This window comes from Cibotium barometz, chromosome 24, assembly GCF_041138505.1.
Source record: "Cibotium barometz isolate CiBa-2024 chromosome 24, ASM4113850v1, whole genome shotgun sequence".
NCBI classification, from domain to species: domain Eukaryota; kingdom Viridiplantae; phylum Streptophyta; class Polypodiopsida; order Cyatheales; family Cibotiaceae; genus Cibotium; species Cibotium barometz.
The window spans coordinates 15,774,511-15,797,757 of record NC_141069.1 but is presented as its reverse complement, the minus strand read 5'-3'; the positions used below and the strand labels follow the sequence as shown (position 1 = coordinate 15,797,757).

The following is a 23,247-nucleotide window of genomic DNA, read 5'->3' as shown; positions in this document are numbered from 1 at the left end:
TGGGAGCTTGATGGGAATTTGTTGAAACTCGAGCAGAAAGTTGCATCTGGTTCTTTTGGTGATTTGTAAGTCAGCTCCATAATAAACAATTGTGGCTGGGCATATTTTTGATGTAATCTGAAGGTTTTTTCTTGTTTACATTACAGATTTCGGGGAACTTACTGTGGCCAAGATGTTGCTATCAAGGTGTTGAAACATGAAAATCTAAGTGATGAATTGGAGCAAGAGTTTTCTCAGGAAGTGTTCATTATGAGGTATTCATCAGTAGTCCTCTTCTTATCGCCGAAGCTACTTTCTTGAAAACTTTTACTGCGATCATAATAGTTTTAATCTTGATGTGTGGATGGAGTTGAGAACTTAGGTTGGCTCAAATGCCTATGCAAAATAGGAACACTAAAATCTTAGCGTACAAGTCACTAGGTGAAAAGGTGTTATATGATGAAATCCAGGCCCATTGTATATACAATCTCTGGATAATATTTCTTGTTTTTGGAAAAGCCTTTCATGCCATTTGATGCTATACTCCTCAATTTGGTTAGAAGTTATTTAAGTTGTGCTGGATCTTAATAGCAAAAGACGTGAAGTAGCAATTTGGCATCTATGCTGAAATAATGCTGGCATATATCTGGATAACTGGATGATGTTGGTCAACATTGACATTTTATTTTCAGAGAACTTATTTAATTATGTGAATCTTGTCATGATACTAGAAACTTTGTCCAGACGTATTTCATTGCATTTACTTAGCCCTATGAATTGTCAGTTTATGCTAATGAGTTATCAGTATAACCATCTTTTTGTATACCCAAACAGTTTTGGCTCAAATAAACAAGGATGATTTGAATACATTTGATTTGCATGGTTATTCTAGATCTTGGTTGAATTTCTCCTGAAGGTCTGCTTGAAGAGTTGATAAAACTTTTTTTTTAAAAACGTGAGTAGGGATGCCATAGCATGTGGTATGTTGCATGACGTTCACAGTCTCATGCTTTTGTACTTTGCTCTTACACTGTTTTCTTTCAATCAAAGTCATGTTGAGATCTGAATTGAAAGGTAGTTTTGGCAACAATGTTTTTCCCTGGCATCTGTTAAATGGTGAAAGAGTGAGCTGTTTGATTTCATGCATGGCAATTGTGAATCATTGGTCATGATTGAAGTTATGAAAGATGAATGTTACTTTGTTTGCTTCTTCTTTCTGATTGTGTAACAACATGATGTGTTTATCTTTTCAGAAAGGTTCGGCATAAAAATGTGGTGCAATTCATTGGAGCTTGCACAAAAGCGTCCCAATTTTGTATAGTTACAGGTTTGGGTCTACATGTTTTATATTAGGACGTTGACAAGCATTAATGCTGGATATGGCTGTGTACATTATGGGATGAGTTTCTTTTTTGATTGTTGATGACAAATCTCTTTAGTCCCCGATTTTTTTGCAATTGTGCTACTCTCTAGCAATCTCTCTCATCAAATCATCAAATTTAAGGTCATTTAAACTAGACTTAATTTTTGGGAGGAGTTCATCAGGTTTCTCCAGTGTGATATGCTTCTTTGGGTTCCAGTGGTAGTCTTGGTGTGATTGTATTTTTCACCATGGGAATACTTACCCATGTGTTTCTTGATATCAAATTATGTTGTGCAATCTTCTCTACAGCATTAAAATTGTTGATCTCAGGCTCAACATTCCTGTGTATTGGTGCAGAATTTATGGCAGGAGGTAGCCTTTATGACTATTTACACAAGCAGAAATGTGTCCTTAAACTGCCTATGTTATTAAGGGTTGCTTTGGACGTTGCCAAGGGGATGGACTATTTGCACCAGAATAACATAATCCACAGGGATCTAAAGGCTGCCAACCTTCTATTAGATGAAAACGACGTAAGTTGAGGTCTAATCTCTATGGCTTGGTCACAAATCTGCTCATTATTGATTGCTTTTGGGTGAAAGCACAATTTATAGTACACGGTTTTTATCTTATTACAGAATACAGCTACACATCATCTGTCCTGTTATGAATACTTTGTCGCGTCAGGGTCTTTGTATCATGAACATATGCATGGGTCTTGGTTGTATCCATACATCGGTAGTTGAACTCAGTAAGTGTGAAACCGTTCTTTCGTGCCCATGAAAGGTTGTCAAGGTAGCAGACTTTGGTGTAGCTCGTTTTCAGTCTCAAAATGGAGCAATGACGGCAGAGACAGGAACCTATAGGTGGATGGCTCCAGAGGTAAGCATTTATTCTCAGCTTACCTGTAAAGTTTTGTTTTGCACACATTGCTTAGAGATGGATAATCGCCTGTAAAGGGCTTTCTTTCTGGTTTGTACTGGAACTTTGGCTATAGTCGTGAAATTATACTCCTGCCAGCACATCTAATCCTTTAGTGCCTTAGACATCTATTAGCCGCATCTATTTGTCAAATGTTTTTTTTCCTGGCAAAAAAATCCTTCTATTAGTTACCAAGAAAAACAGCCTCAATGGCTAATTACAAACGAGTCTCCACATGGGGAGCGAGAGTCAAGAAACAAAACGAGGGGGAAGCAAACTCTTCTCCTCCGGCTGGCCACTGTAGGAGGAGAAGCCTATCTCATACAATGGGGGGAGGGGGAAATAACCACACTTGTGGTCTATATCGCCGAGCGGGCTCACCAACACTGTCAGCAAGAAAGTATGCAGCCGTTCCTTGAATCTAGGTAAACACAGGTGGAAAACCAAGGTAAGTCTTAAACCAAATTATTAGGTAATAGGCTAGCTCACCTCCCAACCACGACCGGCATCCACCGATCTCTCCCGAGCCAAGGCTAGGGCTCCCTCCACAATCCCATAGGCCCGTGTCTAACTATGGTGTCCCATAGGTTTGAAGCTTGCCCGTAGGCCTTCAACACAATCTACCTAAACACAGGTGGAAAACCAAGGTAAGTCTTAAACCAAATTATTAGGTAATAGGCTAGCTCACCTCCCAACCACGACCCACATCCAACTCTCTCTCGCGAGCCAAGGCTAGGGCTTCCTTCACAATCCCAGAGGCCCGTGTCTAACTCTGGTGTCCTATAGCACCGAAGCTTGCCCGTAGGCCTTTGACACACCAACCTACGTACTCGCCATGTGCAGGGCGTGAGCATGTCTGCTCTCATGGTCCAAGCCAGACCATTAATGGTGCATTTGCACAACTATATCTCGATAATAAACCCAAGCCTCAGTTATATAGTGATAACTACGCCCTAAAGAGCTAACTCGCTATAAAAGGCCATTAAGTTTGTTTTATTAATCCAGGAACCCTAGCCAAGTATTAGCCTATTAATCCCTAATTCCGGGGCGCCCTAACCCAATTGGATTAGTTCCCTAATCCGTAGATTAGTGACTAGGTCCATAACAGAAAGGGACCCTGTTGCCAGATCCTCAGGTTGGCCTCCTGACGCTTCCGCATGCGGTCCAACGGCGTGTTTTGAAAGGGACCCTGTTGCCAGATCCTCAGGAAGGCCTCCTGACGCTTCCACATGCGGTCTCTATTCATCCAACGTCGTGTTTTGAAAAGTTTTATGGTTGCTTTCTGCCCTAGGGTTTTAGCTTGCCTCTGTAAAAGGAAGGCCTTCTTAGCAGTTGAATTGTTTGCTAAGCAAAAGATGAGAAACCTCCAATGGAATCTCATAATGTGTTTCCTATGATTGGTTGATAGGATTTTGTTACTGTTTTTTCTTTCACTAGGTGCACAACATGTAACCTATGATCGATGTGTGTGCTGGTTTCATATTTTATGCGTAGACACTAGGGTATGTGAAGTGTCTTGTATGTTTGCAGGCCCAGGTTGTCCTTTTTGTAGCCTTATCAGTCGTCGCAGCCCTCTTTTGCATCTTTATCGTCTGTGGTCTTGAGCAATTGCCAGTAGGCTTTACCCTGAATATATAAGGCAAGCTATAGCCCATCTTATAAGCCATTAATTTTTCATAGGATAGTCCTTCTTTTGTCTCCTTCGCAACCTCGTCATATTTTTTGCTCTTATTCATAACCCCATAAGAGTTGAGAATGACATTTGCACCTTGAAATACTTTTGGGTGTTGTGCATTCTGCCTTCTCTTCTCAAGTTACGACATATAATAACTACTCTTGTTGACTATTCTTCATACAAGGGGCCTTACAAGAGCTACCCATCACCCACACAATGACATTGACGAGGGTGGAGCATTGATTTCCATCTCAATGTCCACCCGTAGGTGAACTACCTCCTTGATCCAATGCCGAGTTATGCTGCTAGCAGATATCCAATGACGAGACAAACACTTGTACCACCTTGGATCTTAGTTTTGACAAGTACTATATCTCTTTGTTTTGGATTCTGTGGCACACGTCCACTTTCCGGTACACTATTCAAATGGGGTCCGATTTCTATATTCTTTACATTGCGACGTACGTCTTGATGAGTAGGTTAGTGATCTGCCAAAAGAATTTTGAAAAAGCCAACCGCATGTTGATTAATGTTGATCTATTAGAAAAGTCAACCGCTAGGATCTGAGTCCTGACCAAGTTTCTAATCTCTGATCCGAATGCTGTCCAATTGCACTCAAATTTGATCTCAATTTGTAATAATTTTACTATGACGTTGAGGCATTTGCTACGAAATCTCAATCCCAAACTTAGCTTGAAATGCAATGAACGAGATTGCTAGCGCCATTGCCATGACTTTTTGTGAATCCCAATTGATTGCGATTGCCATTGCCATGTGCATGACCTTTATCTTTGCCCAATGGAGTGTGGTGTTGAAGAAAAACAATGTTGGAGAAGAGCTTTACGCTTGCCGATCTCCCGGCCAAGTCTTTCGACCCTCTTACCAAGGCAAGAGTTGGGGCCAATTCTTTACTGTGGGTACTTAATTCTCCTCCGTACCGCTTTTCCAAGGCAATTACGACATGGAGAGTTCATGACACACTCCCCCTTAGCCTCTTTACCGAATGCCAAGGATACTCTCTTGCCATAATAGATTCTAATTGCTTGATGAAATTACAATATGACATAGTCACAGGGGACGGAGGGGACGGATCCTTGGAACAGGGGAACGCCGTCCCGGGAACACTGTGGGACGGGAATGGACGGACGTCCCCTGGGCGTCCCTCACAAGGGACGGCGTTCCGGGGACGGATCCAGGAGGGGACAGTTGTGGGGGACGACTGCATGGGAACGCCGCAGGTTACTGTTTGGACAATGATCACATTTTTGACCCTTTTTTTTGGCTGTTTGGGAGGGGCTTTGCATGGGCCTTTAGCCTTGGCCCATAGGCCTTGAGCCTTGGAGGCTTTGGGCCTTGGCCTCTCTCTTGCCTCCCTCCCTATAAGAAGACACACACACACACACACACACACACACACACACTCCCTCTCACACTTTACGCTTCACACACACAAGCTGCAAGCCTCAAGGGCCAAGGTCTCAAGTTTCAAGCTCTCACACAAGCAAGCTGTAGCCTCTCAAGACACACTCTCTCTCCCTCACACACTTTTTTTTTTTGTTGTAAAACCAGTTGAAATTGCATTATATCAAAAATGTACAAAAGGGTTTGACATCAAGAGGATGTCTAAACCCTAGAACTTAAAAACAACAGTAAAAAAGTTCTATGCAAGAACAGGGCAGTGCTCAAGAAAAGAGCCTATGCCCTATCCATCAGAAACAGTAAAAGAAAAACTGAACACAAGAAACATCCAAATCTTCCTCATGTACGGCATCATATAAGGACTGCCGCAAAGAGGCTCGGAAGAACTCATAAGGGTGCTGAAGGGGTGAATTCAGATATGCATGATTTCGCTGTAGCCAGGGAGTCCACGAGGCCGAGTATCTGATCCAATGGAAAAAAAGAGAATACTGTGACAAAGAAGCTGATAACGTGCCAAACATCCAGAAAAACCTGTAGAACATGTGTGCAGGAAATCTGAGAGATAAAAAATAGGAGATCTTATCCAGAAGGTGTCTGGAATATGAACAAGACCACAATAAATGCGGAATACTCTCAGTAGTATGATGACATCTTGGACAAAGAGGAGAGGCAGTCCTTCTTTGAGCCAATTTCACTCCCACTGGAAAAATACTGACAATGCATCTCCAAAGAAAGAGCCTCTGCTTCAATGGCATTTTCAACTTCCATATCAATGTCAGTTTTCCTTTCCACCAAGCTAAAGACTTATCCAGATGCCAAAGAGAATTAGCATGATGAGCAATCCATGGAGAAGGTAATATCAATCGATAAGCCTGTATAGAAGTCAATAGATGCAAAGGCTGAGAGGATAATCTTGAACTTGAAGACTGAAGATGCCAATCTTGAAGCCTGTCTCTTACATCCAACGTTGGAATCGGAATGAAAGGGTGTAAGAGATCTGCAATAGCTTTCCATATAGATCTATGATGCATCCCAAGATTGTATTGTTGGCATGTTGCCGGAAAAGAAAGAATTTGCCCTCGAGTATCTACCACGTCGTCAATGAACCGGATGCCCAACTTCATAAGATTGTAAGCTCTGATTGGTTGTTGTACAGCAAGGGGAGAGTAAAAAACAGCACTCCAATGTATGCTTTCCATTCGAAGTGAGGAAGCTATAGAAGCAGGATGGGGAGACCATTTGATGCGAGAGAGCACTTTCTTCCAATCCTGAATCAAGGAAGTAGAAAATGGACAACCAGGGATTTTACCTTGAAATTTGCCAAGTACTACTTCCGATGGATCAACTAGCCAACGACCATAAGCATTTGTGCGCATCTGACCACACAAAATTGCCAACATGATAGACCAAGGCTGCTCTTGTTGAAAAAAGGTTTTGAGCATAGTGATCTTTCTTGCCAGCACATGAAATTTGATGTTTATAATATTCAAACCACCATGCATTCTTGGTGAGCAAAGCAGGTCCATTTTGAGCAACCTTAAAGCTTTTTTATGAAGCTTAGTTTTCCAAAAAATCTCCATGGCTTGAGACATAAAAGAAGAAAGATCTCGAGATGACCAATGTAAGAGAGGAAGGTAGAACTGGACATAAGCCAGAACAATAGACTGAACAATTCGAAGCCGTACGTGCAATGGCCAAGTGGAGATCTTCCAATATTCTAATTTGTCCTGAATTTTGTTTAGCACCCAAGATATTTGTTGCTTATTTCTGATTTTCCAGCCAATGGGATAACCCAAATGTCTTACTATGCTTTTCGGATAAATAATCTGGCCGGGCCATAGGATAGCATGCCAGTCACAATGCTTGAGAGGTAAAAGTTTTGATTTCTGAAAATTAATTTTCAGACCAGCTGCCAACCCGAAATCCGAAAGAGTATCCATCAATAGGCGAAGCTCCTGAGGACTGTTCTTTGGCATGAAGAATGAATCATCTGCATAAGCCTGTGCAATGAAAGGTCGTGAACCAGAAATCTGAAGCCCCTCTAACTGTCTAGTATCAACCAGATGATCCATATAAAGAAGCAAAGGATGTGAAGCAATAGCATAGAACAAAGCACTGAGAGGGCATCCCTGTCGAACTGATCGTTCTAGAGTCCAAGACTCAGACAAATGTTTCCCTATAAAGCATTGAGCAGTGGAATCTGAGTAAAGCCAATATATGACATTAACTAGCTTTGGCCCAAAACCAAGTTTAGACATGATTTGAGAAACATAATCCCACTGTACCGTATCAAATGCCTTTGCCACATCCACCTGCATGACCAAGACATCTTGAGCAGAGTATTTTGCATATTCCATTGCAATGAGAGTATTGGAGATATTATCATGTATATGCCTTCTTGGAACAAAACCATATTGCCTGGGATGAAGTCCATCATGAAGGATATCCTTTATCCGATGTACCAACATTTTAGCAATAAGTTTATATATAACAGGCATCAAAGTGATAGGCCTTCAGTCATCCATTGTCTCACACAGAGGTTTTTTGGGCAGAAGCTTAACCAGACCATGCTTCCAAGCTGAGGGAAGATGTTGATGCTGCCAGGCTACATTAATGAGCTTCAAGATTGGACCCTTCAATTCATCCCAGAAGGCTACAAAAAATTCAACCGTCAAACCATCCCAGCCTGGGGATTTATGTTTACCCAAATGCTTGAGGGCTTCATCCAATTCAGTATCTGAAAAGGACATTTCTAGCATTGAAGCTTTTTGCAAAGAAACAATAGGAGAAACAAGCTCAATAAATCTGCTCCGAGCCAATGCAGCCTGAGGTGTAGAAGAAGATGGTAGAGAAAAAAGAAGCTGAAAATGATCCAGACATTGTTTTTCTAACTGCGATAAAGTCTGGGTCCAAAGACCATCGGGTTTCCTGACTCTCATGATAGATTGACTTTGTCTGTACGTGTGTAAATTTCGAAAGAAAGATTTCGAGGAGCAACCCTTATCTAGCATAGGTTTAACTCTAGCCCTTGTCTGCCATTTGGAAAGCTTGCGTTTATCATTAGCATCAATTATGGAAGAAGCACAAGACAATGAATTCTGTTCAGAAGCAGAAAGAGACCTTTGATGGCTAATCTGTACCAAAGACTGCTTGTATGATTTTGCCCACTGGATATGCTGTCTGGTTTCTGCCATGTACCATCTTCCATATTCCTTAATGACATTTTGAATACGATGTACAAAAGAGTTCCAAGCAAAATCCAGATCCTCTTGAGCATGAGATAACAATGGCTTACAAGCCAATCTGATCATTTGCTGGAATTTTTCATGAGAAAGATATAATTGATTAACCTACAAATGTCTGACTAAAGAGAGCTGAATATCATCCAGAGGCATACCAAATGAGAGGTTGAGCCAAAGTGGAGTGTGATCAGATAGTTGTTGAGAATAATCAGTCCACATTTGACATGTATAATCATCATATTGCTGAGCATGAATAAGATACCATCTATCAAGCCTGGCCCAATATTCTGTAAAAGCATTATGATGATAAGTGAATCCCAAAACCGAAGGGTGAGTTGCTGTCCATAAATCTGCAGTATGAAGTGATGAAGTCATATGTTCCCATTGCTGGATTTCAGAGGGAATTATATGAGATTTATGTGTGGTATTGTCCTTCCAGTGAGGAGAATTATTAAAGTCACCACAAAGTAGAGCATTTGAGGACGAAGGATATTGGTTTATGGAGTCCCACATTTGAGCTCTGGAAGCTGAAATTTGAGAGGCATACAAGGAGCCTATTTCAAAAATCTCTCCATTGATCATACATTGGATAATCATCCATTGGCCACAAAGATCATTATATGCTACACAGGGCCGCAGATCATGTCTGGCTAATATACACAACCCAGAGAATTGTCCAGATCCTGCATAAAATATATCATATCCTGAAAAGAACCCATGCTGGCCAGCAAAAGAATGTTGATTATGCTCTTGCAGACACACAACATCTGGATGAGTAATATTTATATAATGCCATAGGAGCCTCCATTTATGCTGATTGCAGAGGCCCTGTATGTTATAAGAAAAACATTTAAGAGAAGTACGCATGAAAATATGTACAAGAGATGAGCAATCCTCAAAGAGAAAGGGAGGAATCAGGCCTCTGCCATTGCCACAGGGTCTTGCTGACCCTCAGAATCCGATTCCCTGACTAGATCATCTTCTTCACAAAGTGGAATACCCTTCTTAACTGCATTGACCCATGCCTTTGAGATGGGGCTATCCGAAGAGGTAGAAGGTTGACCAGGAGATGGAGCAGAAGCATCCCAATTACGAGATTGGAGAGGTCTTTGTTTGAGAGGCACCGTCTTCTTTGCATTCTGCCAAACCTCGTGAGAAGATGAATTATTTTCCACTAGCTTGCTTTTTCCTTTATCCTTGTTTTGAGCTGAATTGGCTTGGTTCCCTGTATGAACTGAAGGCTTTGGTCCTTTAGCTTCAGTCTTTTCCACATTAGTCTTTTGACCTCCTTTAGTAGATTTGCAGATTAACGATGAGAATGCTGTGTTTCTGTGCGCTAAGAAGGGACCCTCAGAAAGTCGTGAAGAGGGCTGCAGGCCCGACATAGACCAGGAAGCAGGCGCGCCTTACCAGACGTGCTCACACACAAGGGGCGAGCAGGTCGAGCAGAACAGCAGGCGAGCAGGTCGAGGGAGCAGGCGAGCCAGGGCTCTCTCCCTCACACACACACTCTCTCAAGCTTCACACACACACACACACACACACACACACACACACACACCCCCACCCACCCTCACACACTCTCTCAAGCTTCACACACACACACACACACACCCACCCACCCAACCTCACACTCAACTTCTCAAGTTCTTCCTCAACTTTCAAGGCTCAAGTCTCACTCCCTCTCTGTCTCTCTCAAGCTATCAAGTGACAAGGAGGCATCCATCATCCATGGCATCCTCCTTGTGGTAGTGCCTCTTCAAGTTCCAACTACCCTTAGTAGGACGACGGGATGGACATGGTGGGATGAGGTCAATCACACCCCATCCCCTCATGGAGGTGGTGCACAGCCATGGGCATGCAAGCTTTGCCCGTATAGGCGAGTGGGTGGTATTGACAAAGTAATTTTTAAGTGCCGTTCCTACGCCCGTCCCCGTTCCCTACATATGGCCGTCCCCCGTCCCGTTCCCGTCCCCGTCCCTCGTCCCTTGTGACTATGCAATATGATCAATTACATGGGATAGGGTAAGAGTCAGTTGCATGATTTGCATGAACTCAAGTGCATTTAATCATCACTATTGATCTCTTCATAGCATGTAGTCATGCTCTTCTTCCGGTTCTATCCATCACATCACAACAATCCAACAAAAGCCACAAGAATGCAATACCAATGCATGTGCCTCTTCACATAAGCATATGACATGTCCTATGTTATTTGAATTAAGCTTTAAGCATCATTAATGGTATTAATCTTCATTCCATAAGCATGTAGTGGTGTCCAACGCTCAAACTCTCATGCAATGGAGCCCACAAGGCATGTAGATATGAGAAAGGGAATGCCAAGAAACTCAAATCCTCAAGGAAATGTCCCAATCTTATGCATGAAGATGTGAGAATGATCTTTATGTGTGTAATGAAGCTTGAATGACGACATGTAAAGCATAACAAAGCTTGAGATTCATGAGAATCCTAATGTCAAGAAGGAATTCCCCAAGCTTGATATAATGCTTTGAAAAGGCTCAATGATGATAAAGATCCCCAAATTTTGACTCAATGCACCAATGCAAGAATTGAACCAACATTATCTCATGAAAATCCCCAAATTATGATGAAAGAAAGGTTAATGAACATGGAAGCTTCCCATTCTTGATGCTAGAAATGATGATTTTTTTTTCTTAAGAAACAAAACTATATCTCAAATAAAGGCTAGGGAGTATAGCCAAGGCAAGAACACCAATTGAAAGGCGTCCGTCGATTCATGCTACTGATGTAGGCGCAAGGGACGGTGATTCATGCTACTGTAGGTGCAAGGTACAGCGAGCGTTGCCTGACTGTACGTATTAGCTATCCGCTTACTGGTTTTTAATGCCATTTTCGCCTGTTCTATCTCCAGTTCATCTCCATGGTATGGTAACTAACAATGCTTGTAGGGCTTAGCAAAGGCCCTTGCGAAAGCCACTAAAAAACCCTGAACACGGAGCCGAACCATTTTGTGTAAAGATGGCTATTTTCCATGCTGATGGGACGCAAGAACTTGGACATTGAGATTTATCACGTCCGTAAGTTAGCGAGACATCTCGACCATTTACACGAACCGGTGAGACGACATATCTAAGATTAGGGGGATATATGAAGTGGTTATCCCGTAACTTTTCCTCAGACGTTGAGCCACGAAGTGCAGTCTCGAAGGGCAGTCCCAATGACGTAGACAGTTGCTCAGAGGCACACCACGACACGGAGGCAGCAGCTTTCTTCTCCATTTTTTTCCCTTTTTTTTGAAAGCGATTTCACATATACATGCCAAAGGAAGAAAAAAGATTGTTCCACACCAAACTTCCATGTCTACATGCCCAAATGGTAAAGTGTTGGCCATCGTTGTCCAAATTGCTTACTTTTCAAGATGACCATAGCTTGGATTCTTAGCATGAAACTTGAGACATTATCCATGCTTGTATAGAATTTTTGAAGAAATGTTGGGGAAGATCAAGAAAATCAAGAACCATACCTCTTCTTTGGAAATTTTTGCAAGAAGTGAATGAAAGGAAGAAGAAAATGGATCAAGGCTTGACCTTGATACCAATGCAAGAAAGAGATTAGGGTAAGAAGGAAAGATACACTAAAGGGGAGTATCACACATGCACTGAATGGGAGTACCACCATAGCCAAGAGCTTCGGCTCAAGATTTGTATTAAGTTTGTAAAAAGGTAATTGTCCATCTTCCCTAATTTACTACTATAGGCCCATGGTGTGTTCACATGGCATTATTTATTTACATGTCCGGGCGCCTATGGCTTAGTGTTGTTCCACAATTGTCCATATGGCCGCTCGGATCCGTACGACGATGTCTTTACACTTGTACAGCCTCATAGAGGGGAGAGGAGGTGGTAGATATAAGACATAAATGCTTATGAGATAAGTGATTGTGGGAAATGTAAGCTTTAATGATGTTTTTGAACCTTAATCATACATATCCACCTTTGGCTAAGTGTTGGGAGCCTAGGAATGTAAGTCGAACACTTGTCTAATGCGCATGCAAGAGCCCAGATTCCTTTTCAAGCTTGTTCAAGTGTCCAATATTCACTTTGTCCACTATATGCATTAATTGAATGTGAAATCCTTTACTTGCGAGGTGACCATTTGATAAAAAGGCCCAATCATATTAAGTGAGTGTGGACATATTAAAAACATGAGAGTGCCACATAATAAATTGTCCATCCAACACTCTAAATGAGTGTGGACAGCCATATAAAAGCTTGTTTTCGCACACACCACCCTAATAATCGACACGAGATCTAGCACCCCCCCCCCGGCCCGGCGTGAATCTGTCGCCATTTCCCCGCAGCGCGGCCTTCGCTTGGTTGTCCCCTTCCTTGCATAGTCTTAGCGCCCCCGCTTGCCTATTCGCCAGTCCTTGTCGTGCACCCTCACTTCTCTCCTTCGCGGCTCTTGCCTGCTCTGCCAGGATTCTTGCTTGCTTTCCGCCTTCACTTGTTTGTTGCCTCCACCCTCGGTCAGCCCCTGTGCCCCAACCATCCTACTTTTCCTGCTCGCCCCTTTTTTTCCTTGCCCGTCCTCTTCCTTCCAGGTTCTAGCTTAGAGGTTTTGTGCTTTCTTTCGGCAAGCTTCTGGTTCCTCTGGTATTTCCCCTTGAGGAGGACTTCGTGGCAGCCACTTTGTCACCTCTGATCGAGGCCGCTGTCCCTTGCACATATTTTTTTGAAGCGGACCTCCAACCCCTCGTATCGATCGTTGCCTCCCTTGGGGTCCCACCTTGGTTTGCAAGATTGTGGGTAGGCACCCGGTGCGTGGACAGTTTAGAAATCTTCTGCAGGCTGGACTTATCGGCAAGCCGGGAAAGATTATCGATATTGAATTCTCTTAGGCTGGATACTACCAGGTGGAGTGTGATTCACGTGCAGAATCAAATAGTCATGTAGGTGAGCCTCGTCACACTGCGAATGGCTTAGGCTGCCTTTTTTTTTTTCTGGGAAAAGATCCTTCTATTCACAAAAAGCCAGCCTCGAAGGGCTAAAGACAACCACGAAGGTCTAGATATAGACTCGCCTTCATGTACGGGGCGGGAATCAAAGAATCAAAAAGGTGGAGAAATATGCACTTCTCTTCTGGCTGGCCGGCCTATGATGAAATATTTAGGGTTTGGGTGGAGTACGATGCATTAGGAGGTGCAGGATCCTCAAAGAGGAGCTTCACACAGCTGTAGTTAAAGAACCTACTGACATACGCTTGCTCCAAGAGCACCAGCTCTCCCAGGCGAACCCATAGATGCGGGAAGATTCTCCAAGGTAGAAGCCACACGGTTTTGGTCCCACACCTTTGGCTCCTCCGGGCTCCGGGGCGGGGTATGCATCTTTGTCTGTGAGTAGCTCTTGCCAGTAGTGATTTATAGTCACAGGGATAGCGCAGTGGGTGATCATTAGGATTGGAGAGGACAAAGTGGGTTTCCTCAACCTCTATGCTGTGAACACCTCTATGCCCCGAACACCATCTGGGGCTGAAAGTACTCGTCTTGGGAGGAGTTGATTTTGGCTCTTCAGGGACAAGATCCATAGCACTTACCAGAGTTCGGGTGTAGCCTAGGGAGTTTGAGTTTCTCGAGATCAGACAAGAGAGGTATTGGTCCCAACCTCTCTAGATTGGACCGTTTCTATGTTGATGAATGGGCACTTGAGCACTTGTATCACTGAGTGCCTCATTCAGAAATCTGAGATTTGTAGCAAGATTGAGAAGATCTGAGAGAGTCTTGATTTTCGTGTTGGCTCAGCTGCAGGGGCCTGGATGTAGGTCTAACAGAGATCACAGATTTGTTACAGGCGGGGGCCTAAAGCAGGCCTGCCCCCCACTATGGCCATGAAAAGCAGGCCTCCGACATTGGGATCTCATGAAAGGCAGCCTCAAGGACGCTTTCAATGAGATAATGGCCATGGGCTCGATGCGAGAGAGTCGGACCCTGCTTGCTGGGTCCCTGTCCACATGTATTGCGGGGAGCTCTGAGAATGGGCCCAGCGTAGTCCCTGAGAGATCGGTTGCTTTTCAGACAGCTTCCCTTGGAGGCCCATACGAGGAGCCTTTTTGGAATAAGAGGCAGGGACAGACTTAGCCTTGACATTTATTCTTCCATTTCCCCAGAGGCTTACCTGGATCCCGGAGCTCCTTCCTCCACAGTGGTGGCGGGGAGTGTTCACTAGACATGACATACCTTTAGACATCAGCTGTATCGGTTTCCGTTCATGTCGGCTACAGCCTGGTACGGCAGCTAGATACTGTGCAGCAGGAGGTACAATAAAGTACAGTAGGTACTAGGTACAGGTTGTTCAGCAACAAGTGCAGGTGGTATAACAGTAGGTACAGACCGTGCTGCTTCAGCAGGTACAGCTATCATTGCTCCCGGCCTTTGTAGTGCCTATACACACACCACTTGTAAGATCCATAAAACACATGAGAGTGTATAGATGAAATCATAATGTTGGATTATGGTTCCCTGCTCTCAAGAACCACGATTTTTCCTTGTTTTGGGTGTCCCTAACTTTTTTTTCTGGGTTTTGAATCTTTGGCCTTTGCGGGCTACGCAATGACATGATCGGGGTCTTAGCATTGGCACATTTATGGCATACCAATGTGCCATCAATTGCTGTCCATAGCATTTTGACTCTAGCAATAGTTATTCTGAAACCTGCAATCCCTATGTTTTTGACTATGGTCGTGAAATGTTGTGCATGCTCATCTCTGAGGTATTCACAAGTTATGATATATATAACAGAGCTTGGGACTAAATCTTCCTACTAGAAGGTAATCTATTTCTGCAAATTTTTTGGTACCATAATGAATTTGTTTCAATTATGTGTTTCCTCTATTGGTAGGTTTTGAGAGTTGTGACATTGCAATAGTTGTGCATTATGTTTGAAAGGTGATCAGTCATCTACCATATGGACACAAAGTAGACATCTTCAGCTTTGGAATTGTGTTGTGGGAATTATTAACAGGAAAGGTATATCAGTCATTTTGGTGCAATATCACATGATGACATGCGACCAACAGACTCTAATTGAATGTTCACTTTATGTGCATGTGCCAGCTTCCATATGAGTCCATGAATCCTGTGCAGGCTGCGATTGGTGTAAGACAGGTATTGGTTTGTCCATAGAGTTTTTTATTATCAGATTTCCAAACTTCTAGCCGGTGCTTATGCAATTTTCTTCTGTTTAAGGCAGCTTGGTATCCTTGTAAGGGTGTCTGTTTAAAAAGACTTTCAATGATATGCTTGTACAACCTAAAGGGTCAGAACGAAAGTAACTTGCAGGTTGTCATATTGGACTTGAAAATGATGAACAGAATCAAGAGGATGAACTTGATGGGTACCATTTCTCAGCATTAGTATATGCAAAGGGTTTATGGATGAGAAGCAATGCCTTTAGTACGAAGATTTTCTTCACATTGCTTCCTTTTCTTTTCCTAGGGTAAAAACACGGGGGCAGCCTTCATGGCTGGCTGCTACAGAGGGAGAGAACATTAGAGGGAGGGTGGTTACACGGTCTGGTCCGTTTTTTAATGCCAATGAAGATCATTTCAACTGTCAGAAAACAGCCATGTTTCATTCGCAAGAAAACATTATTCTCTCTCCTTAGCAGCTTATACCTCTTCAATCACCTTTAATTTCTGTATGAGATCCATCAAGATGCTTCTTACTCTCTGTGGCTGGAGGCCCTTTTGATGTTTTGTGTATACGCAGGGCCAGATATGCAAGGTTGTGACCTTGCTGATGCACTACCTTTGAGAGGTCCTGGATACCCATAGTTTCAATGAGCTTACATTAGTGATGCTTGTTAAATTAATGTATCTCAAAGTGTGGTGGTGGTCGGCCATCTTCTACACGTGGATATATAAAGAGCATCTGCCCCCATTGTAAATTCAATCTTCATTGCTAATAATCAAGTCAAGCACTGTTGGGCTCCATCTCTCTCTCTCTCTCTCTCTCTCTCTACGTGTGCGTGTGTGTTGCTTCCGCAAGACCATTCTTGACATGGTCAAAGCTTGCAGGAATGTTTGATCGAGACTCAACAATGCGAGCAGTAACCCTTCTCGGCCAGTTGTTTTCCATCAAGTTTGAAGCCGGGACCTCTATGCAGTCATTTCTAATGAAGGCAAAGGTTATCCATGATCAGTTATCAGCTATGAATAGTGCGTTAACTAGTACCCAGTTAGCTGCCTTGGTTCTTACGAAGTTGCCTGAGGAGTACGAGATGGTCTCGAGGGCATTACGCTTACAAGTCACGAAGGAAAAGCTGGAATTTGATGATCTCAGCTCTTTTCTCATTGAGGAGGAAGCAGTGCTCATTTCCCAAGGCAAGATTCGAGTTCCGAAGGATGTAGAATCGGCACATGCTGCATCGGAATCCAATAAGAAGTCTAGGAGCCGTTGTTATAAGTGCGGAAAGCGAGGGCATTTGGCTCGGGATTGCAAATCCAAAGCTAAAGCTCAAGGCTCGACGAATGACAAAGGCAAAGGCAAAGCTGACGAGGATGATAGTGACAGTGATTCTACCAGAGATGCTACGGCGTCTGCCGGTGTGGCGAGGACTACACTGGCACATGCTCCAGCATTCTAGCTTGGTGGATGGATGCTACCACGTGCTTCAGCCAGAGAGGGACAGTCTGTGCTCCCGTTTTGATGACTTGGACCTGTGTGTCGGAGTTCAATTTCTGGGTGTTTGGATTCGTGTGTCAGAATTCAAAGCACTATGCATCTGGCGAGAAGAATGGCTTGACAACACTATGGACGTGCTTTTGTTTGCAGTTCATTGTGGTAACATTATGGACGGGGTGAGTTCCTAGTTCATTGTCAGAGAATTTTGGGCGTCATGTGTCGATAGTTCAATGTTCAGGAGATCTTTTGGACGTGTGTGTTCTCAGTTCAACGAATGGAGGATCATGGATGTGGAGTTGTCTGCAATTCATTATTCTATGTGGCAGCTGAAGCTCAAGATGGCATTCCTTGAGGAGACAGGTTGTTTGGTGCATTTTCCGAGGTGTATTCGGTATCCGGCCGGTACTGAGGTGTCCATGGTTGCATCTACATCAACTTGGCTTGTTCATCTATGCCCACTATGAGCTACAGAGAGGGTGTTAAATTAATGTATCTCAAAGTGTGGTGGTGGTCGGCCATCTTCTACACGTGGATATATAAAGAGCATCTGCCCCCATTGTAAATTCAATCTTCATTGCTAATAATTAAGTCAAGCACCGTTCGGCTCCATCTCTCTCTCTCTCTCTCTCTCTCTCTCTCTCTCTCTCTCTACGTGTGCGTGTGTGTTGCTTCCGCAAGGCCATTCTTGACAATGCTCAAGGTCTCAGCTATTATCCATGTATCAATTGGAGGGCTTGTCTCCATGTCCAAGCTAGGGTGGTTCATCTTAGACGTTAACAGAGCTGCATAAACAATGCCTCTTGGCCTCTTATGTACCTTAGTGTTGACAGTAACTCTGGCCGGCCACCCCGAAAGCCCCCCTGTGGGCATGAACACACACACACACACACACACACACACACACACACACACACACACACGTTAAACCTTGCCGGTGTGCATAGTGGTAGACATATGAAGTCAAAAGGGATGGGAGAGAGCCTAGAGGTTGTGAGTCCATCTGAGATAGAACTTGACTTTCAATGGGATGATATGGATCTAAGTCTCAAATTGAAACCTTGACAAGCAACTGCAACAAGACACGCTGACCCTCTGCAAACCTGCTCAAGTATGCAGTTCCAGGAAACATGTGTTCAACCCTTTTGACATGAAGACCAAGTGTGGCTTCAATGCTTCAGTTGTGAAGTAAACATGTTCCACACGTCAGAACAATGGGGAGGCCTGGTAGGAGTGACCATAAAATCCATTTCTTGAAATTTTAGAGGGACGTGTGTCCTTGAATCTCTAGTGAGCAGGCTTTTGAAATTTGGTAAGCGCAATTAGGAGGTGGGGATTGCATTGCTACCTTCAACTCTTCAAAAGTCTGTTTCTTCCCGAAACAAATTGTTAAAAGTTCATAAGTGATGTGGATTTACTAGTCACTTACGATTACTTTTGTTGAGTTAATTGCGTGTTGATCTAGAGGTAAGTGCTTGGTTTGAAAGCTTAACAACACTCTTGAAAACTTTTTATTGGCTATCCCATTGAAGTTTATTACTTGTGGTGTTGGTGAATGACCATCTGGATGCAACCATACGATTCAAAGCCCAACAATTATGGCATGGCAAACCTATCGTGAGTAGCGTTCTCTTGCATGACTTGGGTTTTGGCATATAATCCTTTAAACAAAATCATCCTAGTTTCTCTAACAAGAACTAGATAAAGTTTGATTAGTGCACATCTTAATTGGGCCATTAAGTATGTAGCATGGTTTCAAAGCTGAGTATGGAATGCTGTGGCTTGGATTTCTATCTCAACTCATAGCCTCCCCTGCCTGAGGAGTTGAGGAAGGCATCAATCAAAAAGGCCGACTAAATACTTAAGATCCTGAATGAGTTGTGGATAATCCGGAGGGATCTATTGGATTGGCTTCATCGCTATAGAGGTGGGTCATAATAAAACAAATAACTAAATATCAAAAGACATTTTTCAACAAGGAAAAATTGTGGAATATTCATAGAACTACTGGTGAAAATAGGTCAAACTCTTTCTTTATTAAGTGGTGCACAGGTAGCATGTCTGTCAACTTGATTGATTCGGCTAGATTGAAGTGTTTGTTTCTAAGCGAACAAAAGATCTGGATGGTCTACAAAGAAAAAGGTCTATTGATTGTAGGAAAAGATTTTTTGTGCGACTCCTGTAAATATGGCTCAATAGTTTCTTCATTGGGAACCACTTCAGGAGGATTTGTTGACATCTCGCCCACAGAAGGCTTCAAGGAATTTCTAGGAGAGCTCCGTTGTTAGGAAGCTCCAATGTGAATGCACTGTCATTAATAATCCTCCTCCATAGAGCTAACAGCGGGATGCCAGCAATAAGCCTCTCGAGGCTAGCTACATATCCAGGCACTTGAGTGCGCTGTGTGAGAGAACTACCAAAACTTGCAAGTCTCTCAGTGGAGGTTTTGTATTTATAAAGAGCAAAAAAAAGTACAAAAGATGGCAAGGTGAGAGTAATGAGCTAAGAAAAGGGGAAAAAAGGCAAACTAGGCAGGGTGGAGAATCGAGATGAAGGGTAGGCATGGTGCACGTGAGAGCCTGAAGCAGGCTGGTGACAGAAAGAAGTTGCAGCTGCAAGCTGTTTGGGCAGCAAGTAAGCAGCTGTCGGTTTGCAATGGGCAACAGCATTGACGGGCAGCACACCCAGCTTGACTTGGCATTCGGTTGACAAGTTTGGATGGATTCCAACCACTATGCTACATAGCTGTCCTGGTATGGGAATTTTTGGTACGATATGAAATTTTTGGATACCGTACGATAAAATACGTTTTTTTTTTGAACACCTACAAACTATGGAGCTTCAAGCTTGAACGTGAGGGAAGGTTGGGGGGGGAGGAGTCTACAGTGCTTGAGGAACCAGAACATGGAGATGTGTCTCTCCCAATTGGATCTCCCAATTGTCTCCAAAAAAGAACCTGCATGGGTAATGCAATACCAAAGGGCTCCCAGTGTAGCGTTTATGACTAAGGGACTGTCCTTGCACAAATATGAGCAGTGCATCTAGGGTGATAGGTTTAGGGACTCCTCTCTAGATCAAAATGGCCATGTCCAAATCTTCTCCCTCGTACATAACTTGAGGATCTAACTGTCTAGCGTACCTATACCAAGGATCTCCAAGTGATGTAGCAAGATTCTCTCATCCTACCAATCAAGTGTACACTACCAGTCTACCTTGCCAGATTTTTAAGGTCTCTCAGCAACCCCATATGGAATACTGAGTGGACACGGAAGTTGCGAAGTATTGCGGGCATTTGGGATCTCGTTAAGCAAGATTTCTATATTTTTTAAGTATTTGGAATTTTATTCTCAAAGAGGGGGGGGGGGGGGGTTGGAAAAAAATTGGTACCGTACAAACTGTACAGTATGAATGGGTTCGTACTGGTACGAGAAACAACTATGCTATGCTATTTGGGCTACCAGGTGGGCCTTGATATTTCGGCAGAGAAGCAGATTGCCCGTCTCTTTCTGAGCATCTGGAGGAAGCTCCTTTACTGGAGCACAACTGAACTATCATTGGCAAGGAGGGTGGCAATTTATTGATCCAAGAAGCTACACAGTCGCAGGTCATCTAGGAGTACAGCCCGAGTGGCGCAAGCCCCTCTTGAATGCTCACTAGATATGGAGATAGTACTTAGCCATGCCAAGAGAAGTTTGCATGGACCCAAGGTTCATTCATGCCAATCAAAAGAAGGTGGTCTTGGTGCAAGTTCTTGTGGATGGAAGGCAAATGGAAGAGGCAAGGGGCCCTTGCCATCTACAGCTTTCCTTACATAGACCACTCACCACTACCACTACCACAGAGATGTGGCTCCAATTGAAAAATTTCAATGATCTCTACTAAACAAAGGTCCTGGGCCTAGCCATAGTTGCCACATGTCGTTTGTTAGCACTAAAGCTGATGAGACTTGTGACAAGCAACAGGTCTCTGGTTGCAAGAAACTTTGCCTTTTCCAAGGCCCTGCAGAAGGGTCCAGGGATGACTTCTCTTTGCTTCAGAGGAGACACTGATATCTTAAAAAAAGAAGAAGAAGATTTAAGGTTTCGTCAAGTGTGCTTACAGGTTTATCTGCATGATGTAATTGATTGAAAGGGATGCTCGACTTTGTCGGATGGCTGGTATAGTAATGGCTTTTACTTTTTGAAATTGATTCATAGGTTTGAGTTCCAGAAAAGTATTCCTGAATGTAGACGAGGCTAACGTTTTAGGTAGAAGTCTTCAAAGACTAGTTTTTTTTTGCTGCCTGATTTCTATATTAACTAATAAATACCTGAGATTTGACTTCTAGGGTTTGCGGCCCAAAATTCCTGAACAAACTCCTCAAGAACTTTCGGCACTTATTGAAAGGTGCTGGCAAGCTGAACCTTCTGAACGGCCAGACTTCTGTGATATTTCTCTGGTTCTTCAGAATCTACTAACAGGTATGCCTTGATTTGTCCATTGCATCTAGGCACATTTGGTTGCCCAGTGTGTGGGCTACAAAGAACACATTTTCTTGTGAAGGGATAAACACTCATCAGTCATGTGCTTCTGCAGGTGGGCGGAGCTGAACAAAAGCAAAAGGAAAAGAGAACAAAATCTGTTTTTGGTTCTCTTAGAACTGCTTTAATGTTTTTGAACGAGTTTGCAAGCTTTTGTTTTACTTGGTGAAGAAGTGTAGCAATTTGTATAGGGTTGGCCCTGATTTTACAAGGAAGAGTGGATGGCTTGAGCTTACAGATGCCATTCTTGGATGCTCAAGCGGCTATATGGTTTGTCCATGAACCAATACTTGTGTGAGAAAGCAGTTGCACTGTGATGTTTCTCAAGGCTATCAAGCTATGGAGCATACAGAGGCCAGTTCTTTGCTGTTGTTCAGTAGCCAGTGTTCTGCTTCAATAGAACCATGGTTCATTTTGCACTCATCTCCAGTTTTTCTTGGAGTCAGGTACTTTTGATGCATCTTAGAAGGTACAGAGTGTATCCTATGCCTCGGAAATCACAAATCAAAAGAATCTTGCATTATCAATCCAAACCTAGTGCGAAAGTCTTTTACTCAAGGTTTTCAATTATTGGCAATACGAATTTTTCGCACAATGATTGGTGTTTTTCGAAACCAAGAAATGGAGGGTATTGGACTGTTCAAAGACTTACCATACCTTGTAGGCCTTTTAAGTAGAGATTTGTCTCCTAGACTTTACTGCAACAGTACCGTACGATTTTCCATCCGTGAATGTCAATTTAACTTGCACAAATATTTTTCCTCTTCCCCTCTTTTTTGGCACCACAAAAAATTCTGGGACTAATATTTTGAATTCGGCTATGTCTCAACTTGTCCTCCTAGGATATTCCATCACTTAATTGATGTATACAGCTTGGGTTAAGATAGTTCATTCATTTGTCTAGGCTGTAGCTTGAGTAAAAAGCTACAAATAACCGTCGTGAGATCCACCAAAGGGAGGAGCGGGGAAAGCTACAGGGCTTGAGACATGTCCCATTTCTGTTTTGATCTACTTGTTTATTCCTCTGCCCGGCTTCTGTCCTTTGCTCTCCTTCTTTGTACGACTTTTTCTGTGTACGACACTTTCTGTGTGTGCGTGTGTGTGTGCGCGCGCGTCTGAGTTTTTTTTTCGTCCTTGATCAACCGCCTTGTGTTGTCGTCCCAATATCATCAGCAACCCAGTCGACTTTCGCTCAAGGTAGCAATCACAATTTTCCTTCTTATGTCAAACTTCTTTGGAGCGGATTTTCTCCTACAAACGTAGAAAAGACATGAGGAATTGGGTAGATGAAGATGGCCTATGCTTGCATGAGAGTTTGTTAGAAGAATGTGCTCAAGCAAGGAAGACAAGGGAGGGTTGCTTGCCAAACCTGAAATTTTAGATTCTAGCGTAGGATTTCATGGGCCCAATGAAGCAGTATGTGCAATATGCAGTCATTTTGTTTTTCCCTGGCAAGATGCCTTGAGCCC

At 43.2% G+C, this 23,247-nt stretch overlaps 1 protein-coding gene across 1 annotated transcript in view; it reads left to right on the top strand.

Annotated features, from left to right (window-relative positions):
* LOC147624931 (serine/threonine-protein kinase STY8-like) overlaps positions 1-22,550 on the top strand; it is a 93,894-nt gene extending 71,344 nt beyond the window's left edge. The window contains exons 8-16 of the mRNA XM_086818172.1: positions 1-65; positions 147-254; positions 1,233-1,306; positions 1,700-1,875; positions 2,129-2,224; positions 15,525-15,605; positions 15,693-15,743; positions 21,586-21,718; positions 21,834-22,550. The exon at positions 1-65 is cut by the window's left edge and continues 111 nt beyond it. Coding sequence (XP_086674298.1) covers positions 1-65; positions 147-254; positions 1,233-1,306; positions 1,700-1,875; positions 2,129-2,224; positions 15,525-15,605; positions 15,693-15,743; positions 21,586-21,718; positions 21,834-21,847 — 798 coding nt within the window. The 3' untranslated portion in view covers positions 21,848-22,550. The remainder of the gene's footprint in view (positions 66-146; positions 255-1,232; positions 1,307-1,699; positions 1,876-2,128; positions 2,225-15,524; positions 15,606-15,692; positions 15,744-21,585; positions 21,719-21,833) is intronic.
* Positions 22,551-23,247: the final 697 nt, after the last annotated feature.